Below are 26457 nucleotides of genomic sequence, written 5' to 3'. Positions count from 1 at the left end.
GCAGCTGTAATGGCAGCCCAATCACCACCTAGAGCTACCGCATGATCCTGCCTTCGAATCTTGGCCCATATTGCTTGTGGGACTACATTCCCCATGAGTAAGTCAATATCTGCCAAATTCATAATACAAGCGTCAACAGTCTGAGACAGCTCTTTATAATATCCCGCAGGATTCTTACGAGGGTCCGGTAAAGACTGTTTGAGTGCCAATACTTCTGACCTTTTCCAAGGATCGTGTACCCATATACGCTGAAAATGAGCAGGAACACCAGGAACATTACCTGCTTGTGGAACTGCATCTCTCCATATCGGAGGAACTTCTCGCATTGGGTATTGCGCCGTCTTACGACGAACCGTGGGATCAGGCTCAAGAGAATTTTGAGAGAAAAGTGTAGATCGAAAAGCAACAAGTTTCTGAATAGCATGCTCTACAGCAGGACCCACAATAAGTCCCTTATCAAATTGATCCTGTATGTCGAATAAATCCTGAGGAGGCGAGTCTAGATCTACGTCTCCCCATTCCTTAATCAGAGTATTACACATGACATCAAATACATATCTCTGTGTGGGCGCGTTCCATTGAAGGAAAGTATCTAAAATATCACGTGTATTATACTGTACACGACTCATAATTCAATTATAGGCAAGGGAATCTAATTTAGTCCGTTCTTCCAAATCTGGAAATTGACTACGAGATTGCCTCCTAGACGAGGCAGGAGAGAAGAAAAGAGGTCCAAGAAAAGGTGACAAAAGACATGAGACAGTGTCGACTAAACGCCGTCGAGCTGCAGGGGAATCTGACACTAAAACGGGGGACAAAGTATTCTGTAAGACAGAAGAGGAATCTGTAGTAAAAGAAACGACAGATGGAGAAGACAGAGGCACAGGAGATTGGGGTACCGATATTGCTGGCAGAGGGGGTTGAGGCGGAATCACAGGGACAGGCAACTGTGCAGGAAGTACAGCAGCTGCATTGGCAGCGGGCTGTAATGGCGGTGCATTAACTCCTAACACATAAGGCGGAGGTAAAGTCAACAAATGGTACATAAAGGAATCATCATCAGGAGTTTTACTCTTTGATACCGTAGGCAATACAGGATAGCATCTATCTATTGCCATGCGATGTTGTCTTTCTGAAACCTCAATCGCTTGATCAGCTTCGTCATTTTTAAATTGTTGGGCAGCCTGTAGAATCGACATACTCTGTTCTTTCTTATCTTTCTTCATTTGCTTAATTTCTTTCTGTTTGGCTTCCTTGCGCCACAGGCGAAAGGAGTCAAACATTGCCGGCCGGGCTTTTCTCTTGAATAAAATCGCTTCCAAATTATCTAATATATCTGGCTCAAAGGACCCATTTTGTGGCCATTGCAAAACACCGTCCTTTTTAGTGTAACGGGTCCATATTTCATTAAAAACTATAGGACCCATACCGTGCTTTGAGTAAAGTTCGTAAGTAGGAGTTCCAACTGGAGGAATTGGACAGGAATCCTCCAATCGGGAATCCGCAAAACAACCACAACAACAAAATTTCTTAAACTTACTAAATCCAGGCATTTTGTCCTTACAAACGTCAAGGGATTCTTAGACAATAGAGTCACAGCACAAACGTACTTACCCCTTGGCTTCGGTTAGCGCACTAATCGAATAACAAAATACAAAAACAAAGAGAGTGGGCACTACCCACAAATACTTAACTAAATGCTTTTCTCACGCCAACAGATGTCCGTCTATCGTCTCGCGATACCAATCATCACCAAAGGGCCAAGGCAGGGCGACAGTCAGGGCAGCAGTCGTCAGCAGCCGTCGGGAAGGAGTAGCCACGCTTCAAAAGACCTTCGGTCCACTTCGACATGCAGGGGTCGCTCTCGTGGTTCGCGAAATCCTCCGGAATTTTCCTGCGAAGCTCCTCACGACTCTCAGGCAAAACTACTACCGCTGAAATCGCCCACACGTTGGGCCGCCAATTTGAGAGCCCGGCCTTATGGGCCGAGCGGCGCAGGGCACGCCTAAGATCTCCGAGTTCACCTGCCTCGACCGACAGAGACACAGGACACTCTGTTTGGCGTAGAAAAGTAGTTTTATTAGCTGCAGCTAAGCACAGTTATCTAAGAAGTACCACACAGGTAGGTTCTCAAGAGACTGCCACTTCAATCTGTGGCGCACAGTCTATTATACCACACAAGTTTACAATGACAACTCCCAATATACACAAAACTGACAAATAGGAATAGTTCGAAAACAAGATGTCTAAAACACACCCTCCTTTCAGACCCCATGTGCTCACCCCCCATCAGGTTAATCAACACTAGTGCCCGTAATTCAATTTGCAGGTGGCAAAACATGTGTAGAATGCTTCAAAAGAAGGACTATGTAACAAGAGAACACACGGAGAGAATAGCGAAGGTTAGTTAAATAAGATAAGGTAGAGAAGAATGGTGGGACCCAAACAGTGGAGTAAGTCATGGATTATTCAGTCTAGACATGGCTTTGGGAACTCGGCCGGACCCTGACATCAGTATCGCACACAAGGACAAAGGTTGCTCCTTGACGAGAAAAACATCGAACAGCTGAAAAGGGCAGAAAAGACCATTTTCTCCGCGTTAGCCGTGCTGCCTGAGTGAGGCAATATAAAATGGCGACTAAACGCAAAATGGCAGCTGTAGCGAAGCGAGGCTGAAAACTACGTAACCTCACTCTCCGACCTCAACATCATCCAGGCCTGCAATGGGCCCACCCACAATGAAGGTGCTTTTTTCTTCCTTTTTGTAAATGTATTTGCTGTGTGTTGAAGTTTGTACACTTTTATGTGGCCCTCTTTTGAGAGCCAAAACATAATAAATAAAATTGAATATTACACTTTGAAGGTGCTACCCTTGACCTTATCATTGCTAGAGACAACATTATACTTCTTGATGACATTATACCCTGTGATTGGTAACATCATCACCAAATCTCCTTTCACATGTTGGAAAAGGTCCTACTCAGACAAAGTCAACCACTTAAAATCAAACAGCTGGTTTGCAATCTGAGATCCATCAACATCAATAATCTAACTACCATTATTAAGAATCTGCTTCAGCCTCCCCCTAACATGTCTAACTTGGACGACCTTACGGATCACTACATCAATTCCATGTCAGTATATTTGACTCAATCGCTCCCAAGCAACTCAAAAGGAATCCGATCAAACAATCCAAACCCTGGTTTAATGGATCCCGAAATGAGGAACGTCTCAAACTTAGGCTTTCTGAGAGACTATGGAGAAACTCTCCCTCCACTACAAGCCTCAATCAGTTAAGGAGGATGAGAAGGGCATACAATAAACACATTCGCAGTATGAAATCAGATCATTTCGGGCCTGGCTTGACAGCGCTAAAAGCAGACCCAAGAAACTGTTTGAAATCATCAAACAACAAGCTACTCACTGTACAAACCATATATTGGCACTCATAACCTCCTGCCCCAGTGACGAGGACTTCTCAGCTAGCTTTTAGGATAAGGCAAGGAAAATTTAACTTGAACTACAATGTGTGGCACCAAACCGGTGGTCCTTGAGCTCCACTACATTTGGTGTACTTAAGGCAGAGAGTGCACTTTCCCACCACAAGGCTTCTTGGAATTCTTTCCTACTCCCTGCTGATGCGGAGCTGGCACATTCTCTGGCGTCTCTAAAACCCTCAAATCATTTCAGCAATCCTCTTCCCGCTAAACTTCTCAAAGATCTCAATTCAGCCATTCTTCCACTTTGGGCCCGGTTCATTCAAGAATCTCTCTTACAGGGGAGGATTCCTGACTGCCTCAAGATGGGGAAAGTCACTACCATCCCTAAGAAGCCGAATGCCGACTTAGATAATTTCCATCCGATCACCAGCATCATGACTTTAGCGAAATAACTGTACTGAGACAGCGCAAACTCACATAGTTGATGATGCCTGAGATCCCTTGATCGAAATGTCCCCTGTCATTTGATCCTTCTAGACTTGTCTTCAGCATTTGACACTATTAAACATGAAAACTTGATTTCTATTCTTCAACATAGGATGGAGTTATTGGGCCCTGTCTTAAATAGGTTTGCCTCTTTCTTGCAAAATCATACCTAAAGAATAAAAGTTAACCAATCTCTTGCTGCTAGTACCCCAGGCACTATTGGAATACCTCAGAGTTCTGCACTTTCGCCCATGCTCTTCAACCTTTTCATGGAACCTCTCTCCAATATTGTGAACTGCTCTAAAATTCAATACCATATGTATGCTGATGACACTCAACTGTATTTGAAGATCTCCTCTCTTGATGACATACTAAATGATGCACTTCTGAAAACACAACAATGGCTAACACATAATCATCTATTGTTAAATTCCCTTAAAACAGAATTCTTTCTGATTGCCCCCCACAACCACTTTGCTCCTACCCAAGACTGGATCAAACAACTCTCGTCATGTTGTGATATGTTGGGTCACTGTTGACAATTGCTCTGATGTGTTGCAAGATTCGTAGGTGCACTTGGAGCTGGAGAACAGCCATAACAACGCGGGGATTACCCCGCACTGCCATTACAATGCGGGGATTACAACAAAAGTCGTTACAACGACTTTCGCTGGAGGGCGCTGTTGGATAGGGAATAGTTTAATTTTCTAACCAACACCTTCCCTACTGTCAATGTGGGCTGGAGTTGGAATAGAAAATTAAACTATTTCACTATCCAGCGGCCTCCAGCGAAAGTCGGTGTAACGACTTTCGTTGTAATCCACGCGTTGTAATGGCATACGGGGTAAAAGCCTGCGTTGTATTGACATACAACCCTTGGAGCTTAGTGCTCCCTACATATCTGAGCCCACAGCTACAGGTAAGCATGTAAACTAGAAAATCCATTCTGCAAGTGAGCCTTTTCTGAATGACTATGGGTTTCTTCCTGAATTCCGCCTTGATTTGGGTGGTGTTAAATCCAAACCTACACGCCCTACAGCTACTGCACTTGAAAAACCCTTTGACATCTGATAGCCAATTGGTTACATTGGTGATTTCAGGGCTGTTTCTGACTACTGCGTCGTGCATAGAGCTGGCTCTCCTGCAGGTGATATCAGGCCTAGGAGCTACCATTGGTCCTAGCGTAGAATCAGTTTTAACGATACCCCAGTGTTTGTTAAAGATAGACTTCAGTGCCCGTGCCTTGGTGTTATGTGTGATAATGAGGCACATGGTCAACCAGCTTTCTGTGGTCAGTTCTGGTTGAGTGTCCCTATCGTTGGTTTTGTATGTGGATGTTCCTAGTAATAGCTGCTCTCTGGGGATAGAAGTGGCTTTGGTGATGGCTCCAATAATGGTCTTTTCAGTGTAGCCTCTGGCTTTGAATCTCATGTGAGACTCTTTCTGACACCCGATTAAGTCTGTGGTATATATATATACTCAGATGAGCTCTTCACTCTTTGGTCTGTTCAACAGTCATTCACAATTTGCTTCCATCCACTGCAGCATAAAGCACGGAGCAGTGGGTCAGCCTATTTCACCTATTTGCTGCCTTGCTCTTTGAGTAGTGGAATTATTTTTCCTGCTCGCATATGCACATCCACCTAAAAAGAAATGCACTTCACTGTCAGCCATGCTGGACAAATGCTTCACATTTCCAGAGCGGTTTTCTTGCCATTCTTTACCTTTTCTATTTTGTAGTTATCTTTGTGTGTTTAAACTATGTGTTCAAGTTTCAGTAATTCAGAGATATTAGTACCTTTTATTTATGTCATTAAAATTCGTATGGTCTTGAAACATGCACTAAAATTAAAGGAATTACAATACCTACGTTTAGTAGCCTTACCTGATAGCAAGGACGCATGCTGTTCTAATACATTTGCTAATTTATTTAATTTAAATTGTTATTGGAAGGATATGAATCCACGTTTAGACAGCATTTTCTTTCTTTTTTGTGACATTTCCTTGTAATGATAGAAAGATTAACATCTTTCTAACTTACCGATGCAAGAACTGCTGGCTCTGGTAATGCTTGTTTTTCATATATGCACTATAATGAAGCATGGTACGTCGTTTAGAAAAAAAATTATTTCTACATTTGTTTCATTTTATGATGTGTTATTAAAAGCTTTGCAGCCCTGAATGCATTTATTTTATGAACCAGAAAATGTAATGTCTTAGGGCAGAAAGTAAACAGTGCTTATCAGCGCAGGGCACTGTTTACCTTATTTTCTTGACACCACATTTGTCATTTTTGTGGACAGGAGTTGTGAAGGCAGTTGTAGGGGGTCATAAAGGTAAGCCTTGGTTCACATTAGAGTTCCCCAGTGACACCTAAATGACATCCATGGTCAATCGAACTTGAGGCAAATTAATTTAATGGGCTCTTTGCATGAAATGTGACATAAAGTAAGATTTCATCCCAGTCTCAACTTGTCAGTGGGGAGCATGGGGAGAAATATGGAAGTCTATCCATTTGACTAGTGTATGGATACTAGATATTCATTGGTTTCCATCATATCTGGGAATACCAAGTACTAAAAATATATCCCTTTCAGGCTGCAAGATTTGCTGAAGAGTATCTTATTGTACCTAAACATAGCAAAACAGTTGCAATGTATGTACCCCTTCATGTGCATCGCAGAATGTTTGCGCATGTGTGTATGTGCATGCCAAGATTTATTTATGTTGCTTTATATTTGATTACAGCTGATCTATGAGTGTGTGTGAATCAGAGTGTATTGCAATGAGTGTGGAACCTTCTGTATGTGAATATATACACCTATCTATGTCTATAGATGTCTAGGAAAAGACTATCTTGGGTGTGTGTTTATATTTGTGTCGATTTGTTCATATGTGTTCTCTTTATGTGTTGGTTATATGTGCAAACATTGATCAGAAGATGTATAGGTGTTTGATGTGTTTGAGGTGGTTGCTCATCTGTCTGTTTCTCCTGTCCCTATTTTCCTTCTGTAGCTCATCCACTGCCTTCTGCTAGTTACTTTGGTCTCTCCTTCCTGCTGTCTTAGATCCTGTCCCTGCTCCCTGTAGCCCCCTCTTCCACATTGTTCATTGATGTATGCTCATCCTTGTTCCATCTATATACCTTTCACTTTAGTGTCAATCACTTCCCCTCTTTCAGATTAATGTCATTCTCTCACCTCTGCCTACGAAGTATCAGTCTCTTCTGCTTGGGGAGGGAGTCGGGAATATTAAGAAGCATTGGAGGGTATAGGCGCTTTCTTTCCAACCACATCTCATTCACCAACCACAAATGGAAGGGTCTGGGCCTGGGGCTGCTAACATGAAGATTCAGAGAAGTGAAAGCTTGACAACACAACCCCTTCCATTCTCACTCACACTCTATTCCTGCCACAAAGAAGATTGGGGCAGCAAGGAATGAAAGATGTGGGTAGCCAGGAGTAGCAATTCCGCTACACATTTTTCCTCCACCCTACCTGATCCTCTACATTAAACTCTTGAGTAGCCAGATCACCCTTGACCTTTGGTAAGAACAGTGATGTCTGCTCAGACATCCTTCTACATGAACGATACAGCAAGGACTAACAACGGTCCAATGTATTTTAAGAGTGCTGCAGTTGCAACTCTTAATTTAGTCAGAAACCTTTCCACTTCCTTCCCCTTCTTCCACCATACTTGTATAGAAACCATGAAATACGTGTTTGTGACAATGGCACCCTAAGGTCACCATTCCGTAATTATATCGCTTTGTCATAATGATAGCTAAAGGTTTAAGTGTACCTCAACTGCTTCCAAGGTCCTTGGCCCTTTGCTTCTTGGACTTGTTTACAAGTGGTTACAGGTTAACCGTTCCTGTTTATAATATCCATTTGTATTATTAAGATCGTTTTAATGTTAAGGAAACTCATAATGCAAGATGAATTCCTGTGATACCATATATAAAATAGAAAATCTGCAATAGAATAGCTAAGTAAGAATAGGATTGAAATATACATATGTTTTTCCATGTAGAGGAAGTTCTGTCTATTAGTGGAGTACATATAGTCCTCTTCCTGATCTTCCAGATCTCTGAAGCTTTAAGTGAGATCCGAGTCGTCACAGATCCTCTAATTTTCTATGTTTGCCCTAGTGGATTTGAGTAGTACTTGTAACTGTGCAAGCAGTTCCCAAATCTCTATATGCATCCAATCACTGAGTCACCTTCTGAGATTCATTCCATTCCATCCATTTATTTATAAAACGTAATTAGACTTCAGAACAGAAACAGGAAAGCTGCGCCAGATAGCAGGGCATGTGTATGTACCTTGTAACTAGTTATGGGCTAATCTAATCTGCTCAAACTAGAATCATCCACATTTTTGGTTGATTTAAGATGTTCTTAGCTTTTCGGTCAACATTTGACATTGAGGTTCGGATTCTAAATTAATTGTAATAGGGTCAAGTATCTTTCACATTCACATTAATTTGGTTCCAGTTCAAACAAAAAGTTATCACACAGTGCATGAAATATCAGAAGTTAAAGTAACCCATCACCAGTGTTATGGTGTTGCAAGTACAAAGTACGGAAATATGTTTAAATAAAGACGTAAGCCATTCCCTAATTTTCTAACAAGGGAAACAATTTACACCAGATAAGTCTTGTCATGTGAATGCTAAGCGGGAATCACACACGTTTTTCGTTAAGCAATGTTATTGGTGTCCAACTGTGAACAGTCATTTCAAAGGGTATGGACTGAAAGTCTTTTCTGTGTTTCAATTTCAGTTTGCCCCTTTTTCATAGGAGGACGTGATCAAGGCATTTTGAACACCAGTTACTGGTTTAGTGATGTTCTCCTCGGAACAGGGCACTAGTGTTGGCGATTTTGTTGGGCAGGGAACCGGTAATGGTGATTCTGTTGGGGAAGATGCAGAAATTATAAACTGACAACCCAGAGTCAAGGGATTAGGTGGGCCGAGAGGGCCAAGAGAAGAGGGGTTAATTGACAAGGCATATGAACAAACGTACTGCATGTCCTTGAAAGGGTGACTCATTTTCATGTTATTGTTGAATGTTATTTGTGAATTTTTGTGTTCCCATATAATAGTTAGTTGTTTGCGGAGGAGGGCCTGTTGTAGAATAGAATCATAATTTATAGGTAATTGAACACACACACTTGCCTATTCTAAGAAGTACCTATTTATGGGCAGTATGGCAAGCAAATTCCTCTGCGTCCATGGTGTTGATCCAGCGTTAAAGGAACTAATACACTTTATCATCTGGACACAATTTCAATACCCTACAGTCCCTTTCATGCTGGGTGAGTTTAAACCAAACTTACCAATTTGTTCATCATTGTTTATCCTTTCGTTTGGCGATGAAATATTTATAAGTTAATCAAGGTTTGGCAAAATAATATTAGAATAATTAAATCACCACTTTTTATATCATATATTTCAATAATACTAAAAATGACAAACTTATTTGTGAATTAAAATGCTTTTATCTAATAATGTGATTGCTCATCAAGTACAATACAGCTCGAATCATAGATCACCACATAAGAGAAAATCCTTAGCAAATATAATAGCAGTTATACATCTGAAGTGTCAGCGCAATGAGTGAGTGGATAGGCGTAGAGACAAAAGGATAGGAAATAGGTAATTTGCAATTAGTTATGCAAATTCAAAATAATCATACTAACTCATTTACAAGCTTCAAGAATATCTGAAAAGCTACCCTCTGGCCATGAGGGTAAGCTAGGCCCCTCAAGAAGAGTTAAGGAGCAAAGTCAAATAGTCAGGATCAGCAGACCAGCAGTCAGCCCATAGAATATAGGAAACAGCGTCACCGCTCTCTCCTCTCTCAAAGTAGGGAAATGCTCACACACATCCCACACCTTGGCACAGTTAATTATACCCTAAATTCATTACAAGTCCAACCACTATTCTATCCCCGCATGGAGAGAACATTTTATTGGCTAAAACAATGAGTGTCTGAATCACACCACTGTTGACATGTCTTCAATCTCAACGGTTCTTTGCTATGAACGATACATGTCATTCAGCCTTCAGTAGCAGAACTTCCATATCAACCGTCTGCCAGTCGTTCATATTCCTCATCCCAGCAAAAGTATCAAACTATATTGCAAAGTGTCCTCAGACCTACTCTGCTGTAACAAGCAGACAAGTGGAGAAAAGAAATAAAAAACAATACAGATGTGAGGATGATAGGATTTGCAGTTCTGACTATGTAAACACAATTACAATGAGTAATGAGGATATGCATGACAATGGGCAACAGATTAATACACTTTTTAGGCAGCAAATGGAAAAACAAATAATCAGCACTTTCAATAGTGGAAAGACAGACAGCAATGCGGGAGGCCCGGGGCTCAAACTTGGTGCTGGGAGGCTTGGAAAGCTGGGATGACGCCTCTGATCTACTCGGCTTGCAGTGGGGGTATCAACCAGGACCAAGGGGTAAAGAGGCCTAAAGTGAATTCAGGACTACACACCACCTCTTTTCAGCATAAAACATTTTTTAGCGCCGGCCGAGGGTGTCTGAGCAGCTCTTTAGCACAGGCACTAAATATTTTACAAATAAAGCACTCTTTTTAATCAAAGAGAAACTCATTCCCTTTTCAATCCAACTAACAGTCTTGCATGTCCGCCTCTCAAATTAATTCATGCTTTCCTATAGTAATTCACCTTTAATCCTTTTTGGGTTCCGGATTAGCATGCACCTCACCAAAAAGCACTTTGATGCCTCGTCAAGGGTAGTAAGCATCTCATCTCCTCGTACCCGGCTTGCTTTTCCTCAAACGTTTGTTTATAAAAGCGGCATACTCGTTTTTAATTGTGTTTTTCTTTACCTTCCCAATGCAAAAAACAAGGTAACACATGCCAGACTCCTCTACTTCCATTTCAAGTCACTCTCAATAGTTACATCTTACATATATGTGTTGCCTTTCTCATGATCGTTCAGCTTCAAATATTACTAAAATAAAACATATCGGACAAGGGGGCATATTATCAAGAAAGGGCGTTACATTATCTCCGCTTTTATCGGCAGGAAACTGCCGATAAAGCGGCGATAATGGGCTTGATAATATGCTCTATGAATTCCAATCGAAGCCCATGTTAGATGTGAAGACATCTTTTGGCTTGCACTCGGCGGGCTTGGCGGCAGACCCCTTCGTGATTCGTGGGAAGAACCCTTGGCGAGTATGCCTTTGGAACCCATTCTTTATTGACTGGTCATCCGTTGGCCCGATTCATAATGCTAGAATAGAAGTATGTGGTTGAGACCTGATGCCTCTGCCCTTTACCTCACGTCCCATTCATCTCTGGAACGTAGCTCATTTGGAAGGTTGACTGACTCAGACCCGCCCTGTTTTTTCAGGCTGCAATTATCTTTCAGACTGATTCTTCGGTGCAGCCATTAGAATATCTGTTCTGCCGCCTTGTTTGAGAGACCTTTTTATACCCCGGTCCTCATTTTACTCACGAGCTGATTTCGGATTGTGAGCAGTCTACTCCTAAAAAGATTGGATATGCTTTTTCTGCCCATGTACTACTTGGGACCTGTTCTACACCATTCCGTCAAAGGATCTCTATTGAGACCTGAATAATTTGTGCTTTTGATGATATGCGCCCTGATGAAGGAATTCCCCATATTGGCACTGTTCCGAAACGCGCGTCGGCGCTTTTCAGTGTTTGTTTGATTATATGTGGTTGTTGATTGAGTAGAGTATGAATGTTTATGGTTTGGGAATGAGTCAGTATTTGATAGAATCAGTGAGTGATTTGTGTGCCAATTTGTAATGCCCTTTGTGTCCCTTGGGCTGATGATTTATCAATTTTTGATTCCCATTTGTGTAAAAATGTATGTCTTATTGAATTAAACAAAATGTATTATACTTTTTCTATGAATATAAATAAATAATTTAATACTTGCAATTTTTGAGCGGTTCTGTGGGCGTTCCTTATTTATTGTTAGAACTTGTTAGGTCCCCCTTATAGATTGGGAACTCCTTCATGTTGTTCTTGATGTTTTCTGCCCTGGTGGGTTGTTCCCTCCCCCTTTATCCTTTTTAGGTTTCAGGGTCCCTCTTTCGTTTTTTATATAGATGTGAAGACATCCAACATGGGCTTCGATTGAAATTCCGTAGAGCATATTATCAAGCCCAATATGGCCACTTTCTCTGCAGTTTTCTGCCGATAAAAGCGGCGATAATACAACGCCCTTTCTTGATAATATGCCCCTCGATTCCTTTTTTTAAATAAATACTTTCTCCACGTTATATGTATATTAACTTATATTTATATTCTAGATTGCCAAATCTGCTTTTATATTACGGGTGAATTTTGGAATTATAAAACGGATAGGTACAAATTCGGAATTGTAGTTTTCAAAAAACCTTTTAGATTTGTAAATAAATCTAAACTGTTCCCATTTGACCAAGCGTTATTATTTTCAAGCCTTCAGCATGCAGTTAGAAAGTAGTCTATTATTTCATGCTGTGAGTTATAGCATGACGGCTTCTAACCAAGTGCAAGGAGACACAATGTCCTTGGCATCATTCTAGACAATATAGTTATGACTTGAGACACTGTAAAGGTGCCCGCCAGTAAATGTCAAAACAGAACACTGTTAACTAAACTAATTTTAGATTACATGTTAAGAGTTACTCACTCTATGCAGGTTTTCTGATTGGTCACTTCTGCTCAAGTTACTTTATACTTGAAAGGTAACGTTTAAGTCGTTCTCATAAACTTTGACCTCCGCGGAAGTATTGGACGGGTGGTGTGATGTGGGAAGGGATGTGATGGGGTGGTGACACGTGATTTTTGGATACCTGAAGTAGACCATTTCCCCATTCCAAATCCAGAGATGTTTAACCTGTTGCGTGCGGCCGTTTTTCCCGCTGTGTGCGGCATTTTCATAAATACCATGTTACGTGACAAGCTCACCTTGTCATACGCACAGGGTAGGTAATGCTGATGACGAGCTGAGCTCGTCATCAGCATGGAAGGGGTTAAAGACATGGGCAAAGTGGGCTCTGGCCCGGGGCTCCAGCCTTTGAGGGGGTCCCTTTATGGAGACACCTCTGTTCTGCAGATCGTTTTGTCCTGATGACCTTGATTAATTGTTAAACATATTGTTTCCAATACCGTTTTCTTTTAATTTATTTTTAATGCGGGAGTCTATTACAGACATTTTACAGAAAAATGTGTTTATGTTTCATCCAACATCCATATAAAATGTTTGTTTAGATCAAAACAAGACCTGACATATTCATATGTCACAGAGATTATTTACAGTACTATTAGTGAGCTGCTGCTGTTCCAATATTGAAAACACACTTCACTATCTCTAAATATTAGATGTGAACACATTTAGAATTTGGACCAGTGTGCCTGGGCACTGTCAGTGACCTGGCGAAAGAGCTGAAACTGGATTATAAATTCAAAGCTGTTCCAAAAATAGGCCCACAAAAAATACGTTTGGTGCAGGGCCCCCAAAATCCTTAAGATGTCCCTGTCCAAATCACTGACTGGGGTGCCCATATGCATTAGAGAAGTCCGATCAATCCAGGCCGTAGAGTCGAATGAGAAATTCTGCAAAGGTATGTGAATTCCTACACGTGTCCAGGAAAAAAATAGAAATGAACGTGTTGGATTAGGTATGCGAGAAGTTCAAAGACATGATCCAAGCATGGTCCGGCTTAATGTTGTGGCGCATTCGCAGGAGGTTTTGTGCAGAGTGAGAAAAGAGGCAGTCGCGCCTCCCTATCCTTTGAGCAGTCGTCAGTTTCCTAACGAGGGGACTGTGACAGCACGCAGAAAGCTGTCACCCTGTAATGACGTCAGTTCTCATCATCATAAACATAAAACATTGCACCTCAGTGGGATTCAATAACCTCTACACCGCAATGGGATCTCACACTCTAATTGATATCAGTGCTAACATTGCATGCTAAGTATAGACTTCAGATCCAAGCAGCTTGCACTGCTCATACATCTTTCCTGTTACCTGAATAGAAAGTATCCCAGCTCGTATCCTGGTCAATATATCCATTTCATACAGATATGGTCTGTAAGTTCAGAAGGCACAAATTCTTTGGATCTTGGATCTATTTCAGTTTCATGGTTTGCTCAATACCTGGCATACAAGATTGTACATTTTGGTAAAATCGATCGTCTCACATTTCATTAGGAAATGGCACCATTATAAAAATAGAAGTGCAATGACACCTAGAAAATAGGAACGCACCGGGGTGCTGTTTTATATGCATAGCACCACGACCCAGCAGCAATTTTGCATCAGTCACTGTGCAGTTTTGCATCAGCACTTGCTCTTTTAGTTCAAATAGCGCACTTGCACTGGTCAGTCAGTTAAAATGTTGAAGTGGCACAGATCTATCAAGTAACGAGTGCAGAATTGTTCAGTCATTGGTGAACTGCAATGTGATGTTGCTACTTTTGATGAGCGTATCTCTGAATTCTTTGCAGGAGGGGGGCCCAGCTAATGATCCACACTTATCCATACCCAAAAGGTAAAGTCAGCACTGATGACTTACAAGGTGCGCTCGCATGACGTCCAGCTATAGTGACGCCTGCCCTCTTCCCCCCGTGAATGATCTGATGAATTAGTCTCACAGCCAAAGTCAGCAGGTCATGGTCAGCACTTTAGTCTGAAGGTCTGGACTGGGAACTCAAAGGAGGCCTGTCAATTTTGTTGGACCAGCCCTCGTGGGGGGTTACTGGGGGCCGATATTGCAGCACCACTGCAAAACGGCCCCCCAGTAGCATAACCAGCCCCCACTGCTGTAAAACCGGCCACCACCCTTTCACCCTCCTGGGGAAACGCCCCATGCCTGGTAGGGCCAGTCCGGCCATGTTAGTCTGAGAAAAAGGGGAACCTTTGCTCACAGTACCGGGAAACCATTCTAAGAACAGCCAAAATATCTTTTAAAGGTTAATGAACCCCTGTACAAAATCAAAGAAATGTGACAAAGGAAAATTAACTGCCCATGGGCCAACCTTAAGGGGTCATCGTGTAACAGAAATAACAAACAAGCATTTGCAATGCAATCGGTCTTGCCTTTGGACCTTATATGTATTTAGCTATGCAGCACATTAGCCTGGGTGCTGAAACATTCACTGTTCTTTTACATGGAGGGAAAGTAAGCACCAAACTGCGTGTCCCGCCAGGTATGGGAACACATGGAGAGAAATATTGCCTTTCAGCTGGAAATGGTATAGTCCAAAGCTCTGTTTTTAATATAAAATCAGGGCCTTCGGTGGTTATATCACTGAAAGTTCAAGATTTGAAAAAAATATTATTGTCTACTGGAAGACAATTTCTATGGACTGGAAACTAGAGAATGCTAAAGTGATTCTGGTATTTTACTGACCTCTGCTCGTTGTTTTCTATGAAGAAAGTGAAATAGAAGCAGTTGCCAGAAAAATGAAAAAAAGAAAGCATCTCAGCAGATAGCAATTCCGGTATTTTACTGACCTATGCTGATCGTTTTCTATCGAGACAGTTAAATAGAGGCTTTTGAACAGAAAAAAAGTCCCTAAGCAGAAGCAGACTAGTCCTAGGGCTGATCTCCAGAGCCCTCATAGTACAAACACATATAAGTATATAATAAGTATATACTAAAGTATATACACACGGTCTCGAATGCTCGACCTAAAAAGCACCAAACTCATCCACTCACCAGTTTTGATCACAAACTTCATATAGTCTTAGAAGCTAAAGATTAAAGCATGGTTACAATACATAAATTGGTCTGAATTTTCAGCTTTCACACTGCTTCACGAAATTCCAGTTACACCTGTTTATAATTCAATTTTTCCAGCTTGCTGTTTATGGGCCTGATTTACAAAGATAAACTTAAACTTTGTGTATGTTTACTAATATTTTGCTACTTAGAAACACTGATTTAATAGTACGTTTACTCTGCGTTGATTCCATAGTCAGGCAGAGAACTCCGTACATACCGTACATAAAAAAATAGGACAGTTATAAGTCTACTTTTATGAATCAGGCCCTGAGTGCTCAATATTTCTTGTAATTTAACTGCTATTAATGGAGTCAACGGTTACTTTGGCACTCGTATTTTTGGGGAGTTAGGTGTGTGAATTTGGCACTGAACTTGGCTAATCAAACTCAATTTTATTTTTCATTGTTTTTATATTGTCATTTATTTTTCACCATACATATGTTTTACTGGAAAATGAAGTAGAAAATCTTTGGGTTAGGTTTAGTAACCATGGGCCATATGTCCAACACTTTTTTAGAGGTAGCAAAGGGCCCATTTTGCAGAATCGAACTATTTGCGAGCTCAAAAAAGCATTTTGTGATGTACAAAAGCCAAACTGTGATTCAGTAACTTGTTACCAAATCGCAATTTGGCTTTACTAATCGGTATTTGGAAGGGGCGTGTTTAGGGCATCCCTTCCAAATACAAATTCACAGTGGTATGTATTAATGTTTCATGACAGAATTACAGTTCCAAAACATAAATATTTTATACACATCTTCAAGGAGGTGCTAACCCATTTGCAAATGGGAAGGGATCCCCAAGGGACAGCTTTCACTTTGAGAAGGTAAAAAATATATTTTTTAAGAGCAGGCAGTGGTCCCACGGACCATTTCCTAGTCTTAAAAATGAAACTTAAAAGTCAAATTTTTTAAAACTCATCCCATTTCCTTTTAAGGAAAATGGTCTGCAGTTTATTTAAAAAAAAATGCTTTTATTTAAACGTAGTCATAGGCATGATGGTCTGCTGACTCCAGTAGGCCACCATCCCTGTGATAGCAGCAATTACCAGTGGTTTGCAAATTGCGATCTATCTCATTAATATTTATTGGGTAGGTTGAATACCGACCTCACTAGGAATCACTATTTTTAAATATACTCTTTTGTGCATTAGGAATAGTGATTACCAAATAGCGATTCAGTAAAAATCACTTTTTGGAAATCTCTATTCTTCATATTCATACATCTGGCTCAATGTTGTTTTGTTTTCTCAATGCCAACTTGTCAAGCAGTATAAATTTATTGTTACATATACATTTTCGGGTTACATTTCAAAATAAACCACATAATTGTATGCAATAATGTTGCTTTGTACGAGTGAACAAATTTTCAATTGAACATAATCAAGAGCATTCTCATATTGTCATAACATTTGTGAAATGTTACATTAGTCAGTGCTAATAGTATGTCTTCCACAATGTTTAGACAACAATGTCCTCTGCACGGTACACCCGTGTGTACTCCTGCTCTGAGTGTCCAACTGTATGTAAAACTAATATCTTTACTTTTTGTTTTGCCCTTCTATCATGCCTGCATGCCCAGGCCTAGATCTATCTATGTTGGTTGTATGATGGTACAACGGTAGTAAAAACATTACATGCCTTTAAAATGCATTTGTTATCCCCATTTGTTTAGCACGCATATGATTTTACCTTGTATGCCACTACCACGCATTACTAAGGTAAGTTTAAATATATATGTATATATGTGTACGTGTGTGTGTGTGTAAATATATATATATATATATTTTATCTTTTTGGGGGAGAACCCCCAACCCCATACCTACCTTAAATGTGGTGTGGTAAAGGCATGCGTGGTAAAGGCCTATACGTGCTAAACAAATGCGTGGTAAAGGCACTGCGATCTAAAAATTGCATTGCAAAGACTGTTTCCAATCCATGTGTATGCAATATCCAGAACCTGTTTGTTACCTGGAGGGGCGACCCAAGGATGCCATCTTAGCTAATATCGGGCGACGGTCCATGCGTAGGGGTCTGCACATAAAAGGGCGATGGCAGTGTACCAGGTTTTGTGAATAATTAGCTAAGGGTTATTCTTTTTTTTCTGTGCCAGAGCAGAGTTTAGCAACTTATTAAAAATTCTGCTGAATGTGAACCAAATACCATTGTACTTACATTACTGTGCCTGGCGAGAAAGTGTGTGTGTGTAAAACTTACAATGGGATGAAACATGAGAAATCTAAATTTAAATAGAATACTCTATTGTGCATTATCTGAAAACAATGATTTGATCAACAGAAATTAAAAAGACGTATGAACATCGATTGTTGTTGCTGTGTTAGTACCATTCAGACTAATCATCTTTTTTTCTTTTTTTTCCACAGTTGTTCTTCAGGTCTGCAGCCTCGTTCTCTACCCCATCAAATTTATTGAGACAGTCACTTTGAAAATATACCATGAGTTCAACTGGGGCTATGGTCTGGCCTGGGGCGCAACCATATTTTCCTTTGGTGGAGCCATTCTTTACTGCCTGAACCCTAAGAACTATGAGGACTACTACTAATGCCGGCCTTAGCAATGAGAAGGAACAGAAAATGAATTATTCCAACTTTTTCTAACTCACAGTTTTATAGAAACACTTATGGAGCATCAGAATTCTCTTGTGTCAGGTTCAGTTTCCCTTGCCTCTTGGCTGACAAATTATAACCAGCTTTTACGTCCATTAAAGAAAAGTGCATCAAACGCAAGAGGGCTGTTAACCGCATAGGCACATTTTGCAAAACCATTACACATTAACTTTTGCTTCCTTGAATGCGCGAAATCTACATGAGGGCATTGTGAAGCAAAGCAGACTAGTTGGAATGTACATGCAGTATTGGCTGTCTCCTACAGCCTGTGGAAACTCAGCAAGCAAAGGTTCCCTGGAAAACATCTTCACCCCCTTGTGGATTGAAGTGTTACAGCAAGCCCAAGATAAAGCTGAGTTTGTTGTCACTATTCCTCTACTGTGAGGTTTTCAGGAATATTTTGCAAGCAAGAAGTGGAAATTCAGAGTGCCGCACAGCCAGTTCATGGTCGTACCGACATGCGGACCACCCAAACTCATGCTCATGCTAGCACCGCCCATTTTGGTAAATCTAAGTTAAAATATGGCTTTCCCTATTTAATTGGAAATTACTCTTAGCTCACAGGACTGTTAAAAGGGGTAGTCTTAATTCCATTTAAATACATTTGCACAAGTCACATTTGATTGAAACAACAATATGACCCCGCTTTAAATATTATGGTTAAAGAAGCGTGTAAGTACTATGTCATTTTTCTGCAGATCCTTGTGTCTATATTATCGTACAACTTTGCCATATCGAATAGAAAAAGGACCACCAACAAATTATGTTATTGTGACAAAGTCTTGTGATCAACCCAACCACTAATTTCCATTACTTTTCGGGTCAATGTGGCAAAAATAATGTTGGCACCAGAACACATATTAGTTCTGACATATGGGTTGGCAGAGTTTCTTGACTCATTCACTGTGGGGTTTTTCATGTTCAATGACCTTCCGCTAGTTAGTGATTAAACATACATCGGCCACTGGTGCATTTATTCTGTACAGACACGGATATTCAAATGCTGTAATACTGTATAAACTGTGGTTATGTAACGTATGCACTATGTTAGGACACATTATTGATTGAAGTTTTTCCCAACTTTGACTAATATTCCAAATTTTATAATGTCATTTCTCATGTATATTTCTAACAGGCACATGTTTCTTGTGAGGTTTGTACAAGAAGTAAACATTGGAAAAACTGAGTATGAACAGTGTGGAAGTGACCACAAAAAAGAAGCACACTTTATGGCCCGGGTTAATAATTGTAAGAGCATGGCATGAAATAGCCAGAACTTCAGAATGGGAAAGGATTATGCCGCCTTTCCATTTACTGGAACAGTTTATTTTATCGTTTGAGAAGTTAGTTCACTGTCAATCAAAACCTGGCAAATGTATGTTTGAAAGCATAATTATCTCAAATTCAGATCTCAGCTTTTTGCATTGCCTTTGAGGAAAGGGCCAGGGTCTCCATGGAAGCCTATAAGGTTTATTATTCATTGACATTTTCAGTGTGTTTAACCAGGCATGACAAAGCACCGACGGTGTGATCTGCTGCATGCAACATCTACTAACATCACAGAATGGTTTTAGATTGGTAAAAAGGAGAGGGTGGGGTAGAGTCAGTCACATGCAGAAAAGAGTACAAACTGAATCAAAGTTGAAAAATGTATGCAAAAACATTACCAACAAAATCTGAAAGGGATCAGAACAGAACTGGAACCAAAAGGGCGGGTAACAGGTTAGGACAGGTGTGCAGTATATATTTATAAGGTGATATCAAGCACAACTACAAGAGGACACAATAGAACACGAGCAGGAAGTTATGACGTGATGTATGTCTAATATGTGTCATGCAAAGAAAAATATAAATGGAATACATTTTTACAGCAGACTCTAAGTATGAAGAGAATTTGGGGAACGTAATACCACACATTTGTTACATTGGTAGTTCTCACTGTTTGAAAATAAATTAAACAAAATGATGGGCCAAGACGAGACGAACAATCTGAAAACAGAGATGAGGTGACTGGATGGAGCAATTTACAAAGACCAAACAATATCGCTTTGGCACAAATAAAACATCAGGCTGTTTGCCATCTGCATACCATAATAATGACTTTGACTGGTGGATGTACATGAATAATTTTAGGTGTCTGACGTGGTAAGCAAAAAATATCAAAAAAGGGAGTGAAGAGGTGGTGCTAAAATACACCAAGGTGGGCGCGTCCTCCTCTCCTGAAAGTATAAATAATCAACAAGGTCCACCTTACGTAGAGTTAGTGTATAACCAGGCGTTCATGGAATACACAATGTGTGTTAAAATACCCCTCACACACCAAAAGGGCCCTTGGTGTCATGCTTCATCATTGGGGTCTTCCCGCCCCGCTGCGGGACGGGGCAGTGCTGCGACAAGCGACTACGCTGGAGCACCTTTTATATTGAGAGTGCTATGTGAGTGAATGGGAGCGAGTGTCAGTAGGGTCAGGGGTGATACTAGATAAGTGAAGTTAAAAAATACCTGGCCTAGTGGTAGAAAAAACTGTTTAATAAACACTGGCTGGTATTGTTAAAACAGTGAAGCGGAGAGAAAAAGTGGGTTAATGGACTTACTCTCCTGTGTGGGTCAATATGTTTCGGGGCCTCAAGCCCCTTCGTCAGGACCGGGGACTGATCCCCCTGTCACTCACTAATGTTTCACCACAAAAAATATATGGTGTATGTACTAAGGATGATCAATGTGTATAAATATATTTTATAAATCTATATATTTCTGGCTATATCAGTAATGCTGATGTAATATGCTCAGGATGTTTGGAGTCAGTGCCCCATGAGCCAGCTCTGGAGTGAAGGGTAAAAAAAGGGTCCAAATTAACCCCCAGCAAGGCGGTGCTTCCTCCTTCATCCGTGGCTTCCGTGATCATGTTGACCCACACAGGAGAGTAAGTCCATTAACCCACTTTTTCTCTCCGCTACACTTTTTTAACAATACCAGCCAGTGTTTATTAAACAGTTTTTTCTACCACTAGGCCAGGTAATTTTTAACTTCATTTATCTAGTATCACCCCTGACCCCACTGACATTCACTCCCATTCACTCACATAGCACTCTCAATATAAAAGGTGCTCCAGCGTAGTCGCTTGTCGCAGCACTGCCCCGTCCCCCAGCGGGGCAGGAAGACCCCAATGATGAAGCATGACACCAAGGGCCCTTTTGGTGTGTGAGGGGTATTTTAACACACATTGTGTATTCCATGAACACCTGGTTATACACTAACTCTACGTAGGGTGGACCTTGTTGATTATTTATGACGTGGTAAGCAGCCTCAAAGTTCATGCAAAGGTGCCAGGGATTTCGAGATGGCAAATACATAACAAACACAGGCAGTCAGAGAACCTTTCTGTACTGATATGTAAACTCTCACAAATGGGAAGCCCCACTTTTATAATTAACATCATTTTATTGTGGGTTTTTAGCCATGAGTCAGTGGTTCATGAAAAAGTAGCAATTTTTTGGGGAGGATGCGGCGGGGGGCGGTGGGAATTCCTCAACTTCACACCCGCTGGGCAATTCTGAATATTAAAAGATGGTTGGAAATGTATCTGTGAACACTGTCAAGATATAACACAAACAAAACAGAATATCTGTATTACAACAACGGATTGAGTCAGCTCAAATGGGCTGAACCACTGCTCATTGATTGGCACATTACGAGTGTCACACGTTACAACCCTCACACATTATGGACTCCAAATATGTTTTTTTACATATAACATTGAAACTTGTGTCTCTAAGAAACGTAATGCAAAGGCAACTCATAATTCCTAATACTTTTGCACAAAATGCAAAAGCATGCCCTCTAAGACTCCTCCAATGACATAGTCATAATCTCTTAAAATGCTGACGTGTCCCATAATGTATTAGCGAAACGCATTAGTGTGCTATGCTGCTGAGAGTATTGTGTAGACAATGACACAGAGTACGACACTGACTGCTCCAAGGGACTAACGCTGTATATTTGTAGCAAGAAGTGGCCTTCTTAGGGAATGACAGAAACCTTCATCCTAATTAGAAAACAGACACTAGGATTTCTGTAGCGCCGAAATAATTGTACTGCTGCCAGCATGCACAACAGCAGGTCACCATCCTCCTTGCATACTGCCTGACTCATGCATACTGCATGTAGCTGGTTGGGTTTCATTCTGATCCTGTGTCAATAACACTAATTGGCACTTCTGGTAAATAAGGACATAAGGAAGAAAGGAGGACAGGAGACAATGCCTTCAAATTGGATCCGGGATCATTAGGATTGAATTATGTGTCTGCAGAGTTCTCTGTGAGCATTAATTTCATTAAAAAATGTTCCCGAGCTGCTCCCCCCTCCCCCTCCCGCACCTTGAGACCTTGAGAACCTCACGGGTGAGTAGCGTGCTTTATAAACCCCCTGATTGATTGATTGATTGATTAAGAGCTCTGTATCTTGAGTCCAAGCCTTGGTGACATTTGGGAGCTTAATGCTTGGGACCAATATCCAGCTCATCTGCACAAGGGTATATAATTGTGGGTGAAACAAATAGGTAAAGTATATTTTCACATTTGTGCACCCATACTTAGGCACACAGATGTTCTATTTTAATTTCCACAGGAAGTGATGTATTAGAGCAGAGCATACCTATGAGCCCACAGACACCACTCACAACTTTCATGAAGAGCTTGCAAAACAACTTCAAGACAGAAGAAGCAGTTGTGAATGTACAAATCCACTTTGGGGAAAACTCTTGAATTACTTTAATCCCTTCCATGCTGGGCCGATTCCGCCGCAGTGCGGTAAACAAAAGAACAGGGCGTGGCCGTGACGAACCCCAGCCGCCATCAGCACACGAGCACCGTGGAGCGTGACGGCTGGGGTTCGTCATCAGCATGGAAGGGGTTAATAACTTCAATCAGAGATTTGGGTCCTAGTTCTTCAAGAAATTCAAAACTCTGCAATCATAGATTTACACCCATGCCTGCATGCCGAATTTAGCATTACTTATACTCTCAAGATTGTTTGAGATTTTTCCTGATAAGCTAAGGCAGCCACCTGTTTCCTGTATTATGAAAACGTTTATGAATTCCCAATGCGTGAAGACATGCCCCCTTATGTATTTTAGGTGCACAGAAGCCCTTTCTCCACTCTCCCCTCAATATTGGGGAGTCACCCTTGCTATTTCCACCCTGGAATCCTATTAACTTCTGTTCCTCCCCACATTTTATCTTGGGACCTGTTTGTGGAAAACATTGCGAACAACCACTAATTGTTAATTTGTGGGTGTTCACAAACATTCCAGGGTATCCACTCTCTGCAATACTACCTTTGACCCATGGGAGGTGATTAACACCCCTGGAATGCTACACTATACTGTGGTTATATTAAAATTAGTAAGTGCAAATTTACCTTTTGTAAGAGTATGTTGAACTTACATGTCCAAATCGTTATATGAATCAAGGTCAGAGGGTGATGTTTGAAGTTTTCAAGTTGTGTTGCTTTTATTAGTCACTTGTCTGGCAAGGAATCCTTAAAAAGATTCATCCATCACAACCACTTATTTAATCCATTTTGGAACCCACCTTCATGAGGATGCCAAACATGTTATTTCGTCATCACAAGCCTGCAAAAGCTTTACAATGGACATGGTGTTACTGGAACAGTAAGTCCTTAGAATCTGGGGCCACATGTACGACCATAAGTTTGCAACTCTCAAACTGCGATTTTTAGCGAATCACAATTTTTGAGTCACAAAACCTGATGTACAACAGTGTCTCAGACACTATTTGCGATTCCCAATGGGTCGCAAGGGACCTGCCTCATTAATATTCATTAGGCAGGTCGCAATTTGAGACCTATTAGGCATGGCCGGCACTAACAGGGATGCTTGGCTGCTGGGGTCAGCAGACCACCATGTCTGTGACTGCTTTTTAAATAACACAGTATTAAAAAAATGCAGTGCATTTTTCTTAAAGGAAAATAGGATGCATTTCAGAAATGACAATTAAACGTTTTCTTTTCATTTTTGTTAGAGTGGACAGTGAACCGTGAGACCACTGCCTGATCTGAAAAAATATTGGAGCCTCATTCACATAGGGGAAGGGGGCCATTGGAGACTCTTTCCTGCTTGCGATTGACTTACCACCAATTTGAAACTGGTGATAATCTGCGAATGTTTTGCAACTGCATTCCCAGTCACAAAACATTCATACATACCAGTGCTACTCTCTATTAGGAATGGACGCCCTTTACACGCCCCTTCCAAATTGTGACCTGCGAACCATAATTTGCAAGTTGTTAATAGGTTACTGACTCGCAAAATAGGGTTGGTACTTGAGAAAATGAATTTTACCTGTCGCAAACAGCCTAATGGACCATTTACGGCCGGTAAAATGCATTGTACATCTGATAGAAAGAGTGATATTTATCTTGTGGTCTATATATAACCTCATGATCCCTCGCACTCTTTTACTTTTCACACTGCCTTTGTAACACTTGTGAGTAGCCTGGTAACAATGAAACATTATTTCAATATGGAGCTATCAGCATTGCAGATTCAAAGAAGCAAGCTGAAAGTGCACAGTAACAAAGAGGAAGGGGATTATGCATCTGGCTGAGCAGATAACAGCTTAATTTGCTATCCAGTGGTCTAACACAAAATGATGGGGCCCCCCTGCAGAATGTGGAGAAGGGCACCAGAGTCTCCCATATCCCACAGATATTGATTGGTCTTGGGTGGAAGGGGATCTCTGAAGGATCTGGTGGCCCCTGATGGGTTTGGGGTTCTCTGCAACATAGGGGCTGCAGGGGCTTGGGTTATGTCCTTGGCTATATAGTCTGTGTTTTAAGTCATAAATGGTAACTTTGCGAAAATGTAGACAGGAATCTCTTCGACTCCAAAACACAGACTACCAAAGTTTCAATTTTACAGATATTTTGATCTGTATCTGATCCGACTTTCAAGCTTTTGCCCCGACTAATATATTGCACAAATTTGGATTCCATAGCATAGACTGCCATAAATGTGACCTTGTATAAATATAACCCTACGAGTGTTTCGACCGGAATCTGAGCCCCCCTTCAAAAATAGGTCCTTTAGAATAATAAATTAACATAGACTCTAGTGAAGGGGGCGATATGAGTAAATTTGAGGTTTTCAGGAGTTGAGATTTTTGAGACTATCTCAAAAATATCACATAAATATAGCAGTAATAGTGTTAACTTAAGATCTGTATTTGCTTCATTTTTGGGGTTGCCGCTGTCTAAAGTGGTGGATGTGCTGCTGCAGCAGTATTTTACCACGTCAGACAGTGGTAAATGGTTGTTTATCGCTGGAGCTTTATAGGAATATGCTGTGTTTGGCAGGAAATGTGGCAGCATTTGATGACATATCTGAAGGAAGAACAGAGTACAACACAACAGTGGTGGCTCCTCCGCTAAGGCATCTGTGCGTTGCCCCACTGTTTTTTCAGTGAAACAAAGGAAAAATAAAATTAAAATAACTTGCAATATTAATATTTTATTTCCTCCTACTTATGCAGCTTTGCAGGAGGGGCAGTAGGGAGTGGTTGGCAGCACCCTCCTAAGTGCACAATGACTGTTTGGCCAGCCCTCTCGGGCCACCCAAAACAGTCTTACACACTTCGCATGTTTTCCATGCAGGCGGCATTATAGTCTATGTGCAGGACATGCTCAGGCCTCCAGTCAGCTTTAGAGTGCCGAAACCAAGGCAGCGTTGTGATTGGCTGACTGGGAGCACGGGTGTGCTTCCTATCGAGGCTTAGCGAGGTAGGACTATGAAGAAGAGACGCGGCGAGGAAGCGTGAGAATGTAAATTTTTATTAATTATTTTATTTTTTATACCCGCATCCCCCCGCTCCATATGCCCCCTACCTCTTATCCGTGTCGGCTGACGCTGCACCACAACAAAATCACTTACTTAAAAACAAAATAATAACACAGCAAAAATATATTGTGGCACAAAAGCAATCAAAATACAATTAAATACATAAACCACAATAAAACACAACCATAACACAAAGCTTTACTACAGCACAAAAACACAAAAGCACAAAAAACATCACAACACAGCAGCACAACA

General features: G+C 41.0%; 1 protein-coding gene across 1 annotated transcript in view; it reads left to right on the top strand.

Annotated features, from left to right (window-relative positions):
- TMEM47 (transmembrane protein 47) overlaps positions 1-19083 on the top strand; it is a 259133-nt gene extending 240050 nt beyond the window's left edge. Inside the window, exon 3 of the mRNA XM_078656118.1 lies at positions 18105-19083. Coding sequence (XP_078512244.1) covers positions 18105-18283 — 179 coding nt within the window. The 3' untranslated portion in view covers positions 18284-19083. The remainder of the gene's footprint in view (positions 1-18104) is intronic.
- The last annotated feature ends 7374 nt before the right edge of the window (positions 19084-26457 follow it).

This window comes from Lissotriton helveticus, chromosome 8, assembly GCF_964261635.1.
Source record: "Lissotriton helveticus chromosome 8, aLisHel1.1, whole genome shotgun sequence".
In the NCBI taxonomy this organism is placed as follows: Eukaryota; Metazoa; Chordata; class Amphibia; order Caudata; family Salamandridae; genus Lissotriton; species Lissotriton helveticus.
The sequence above is the reverse complement of the archived record's forward strand: the minus strand, read 5'-3'. Positions and strand labels throughout refer to the sequence as shown.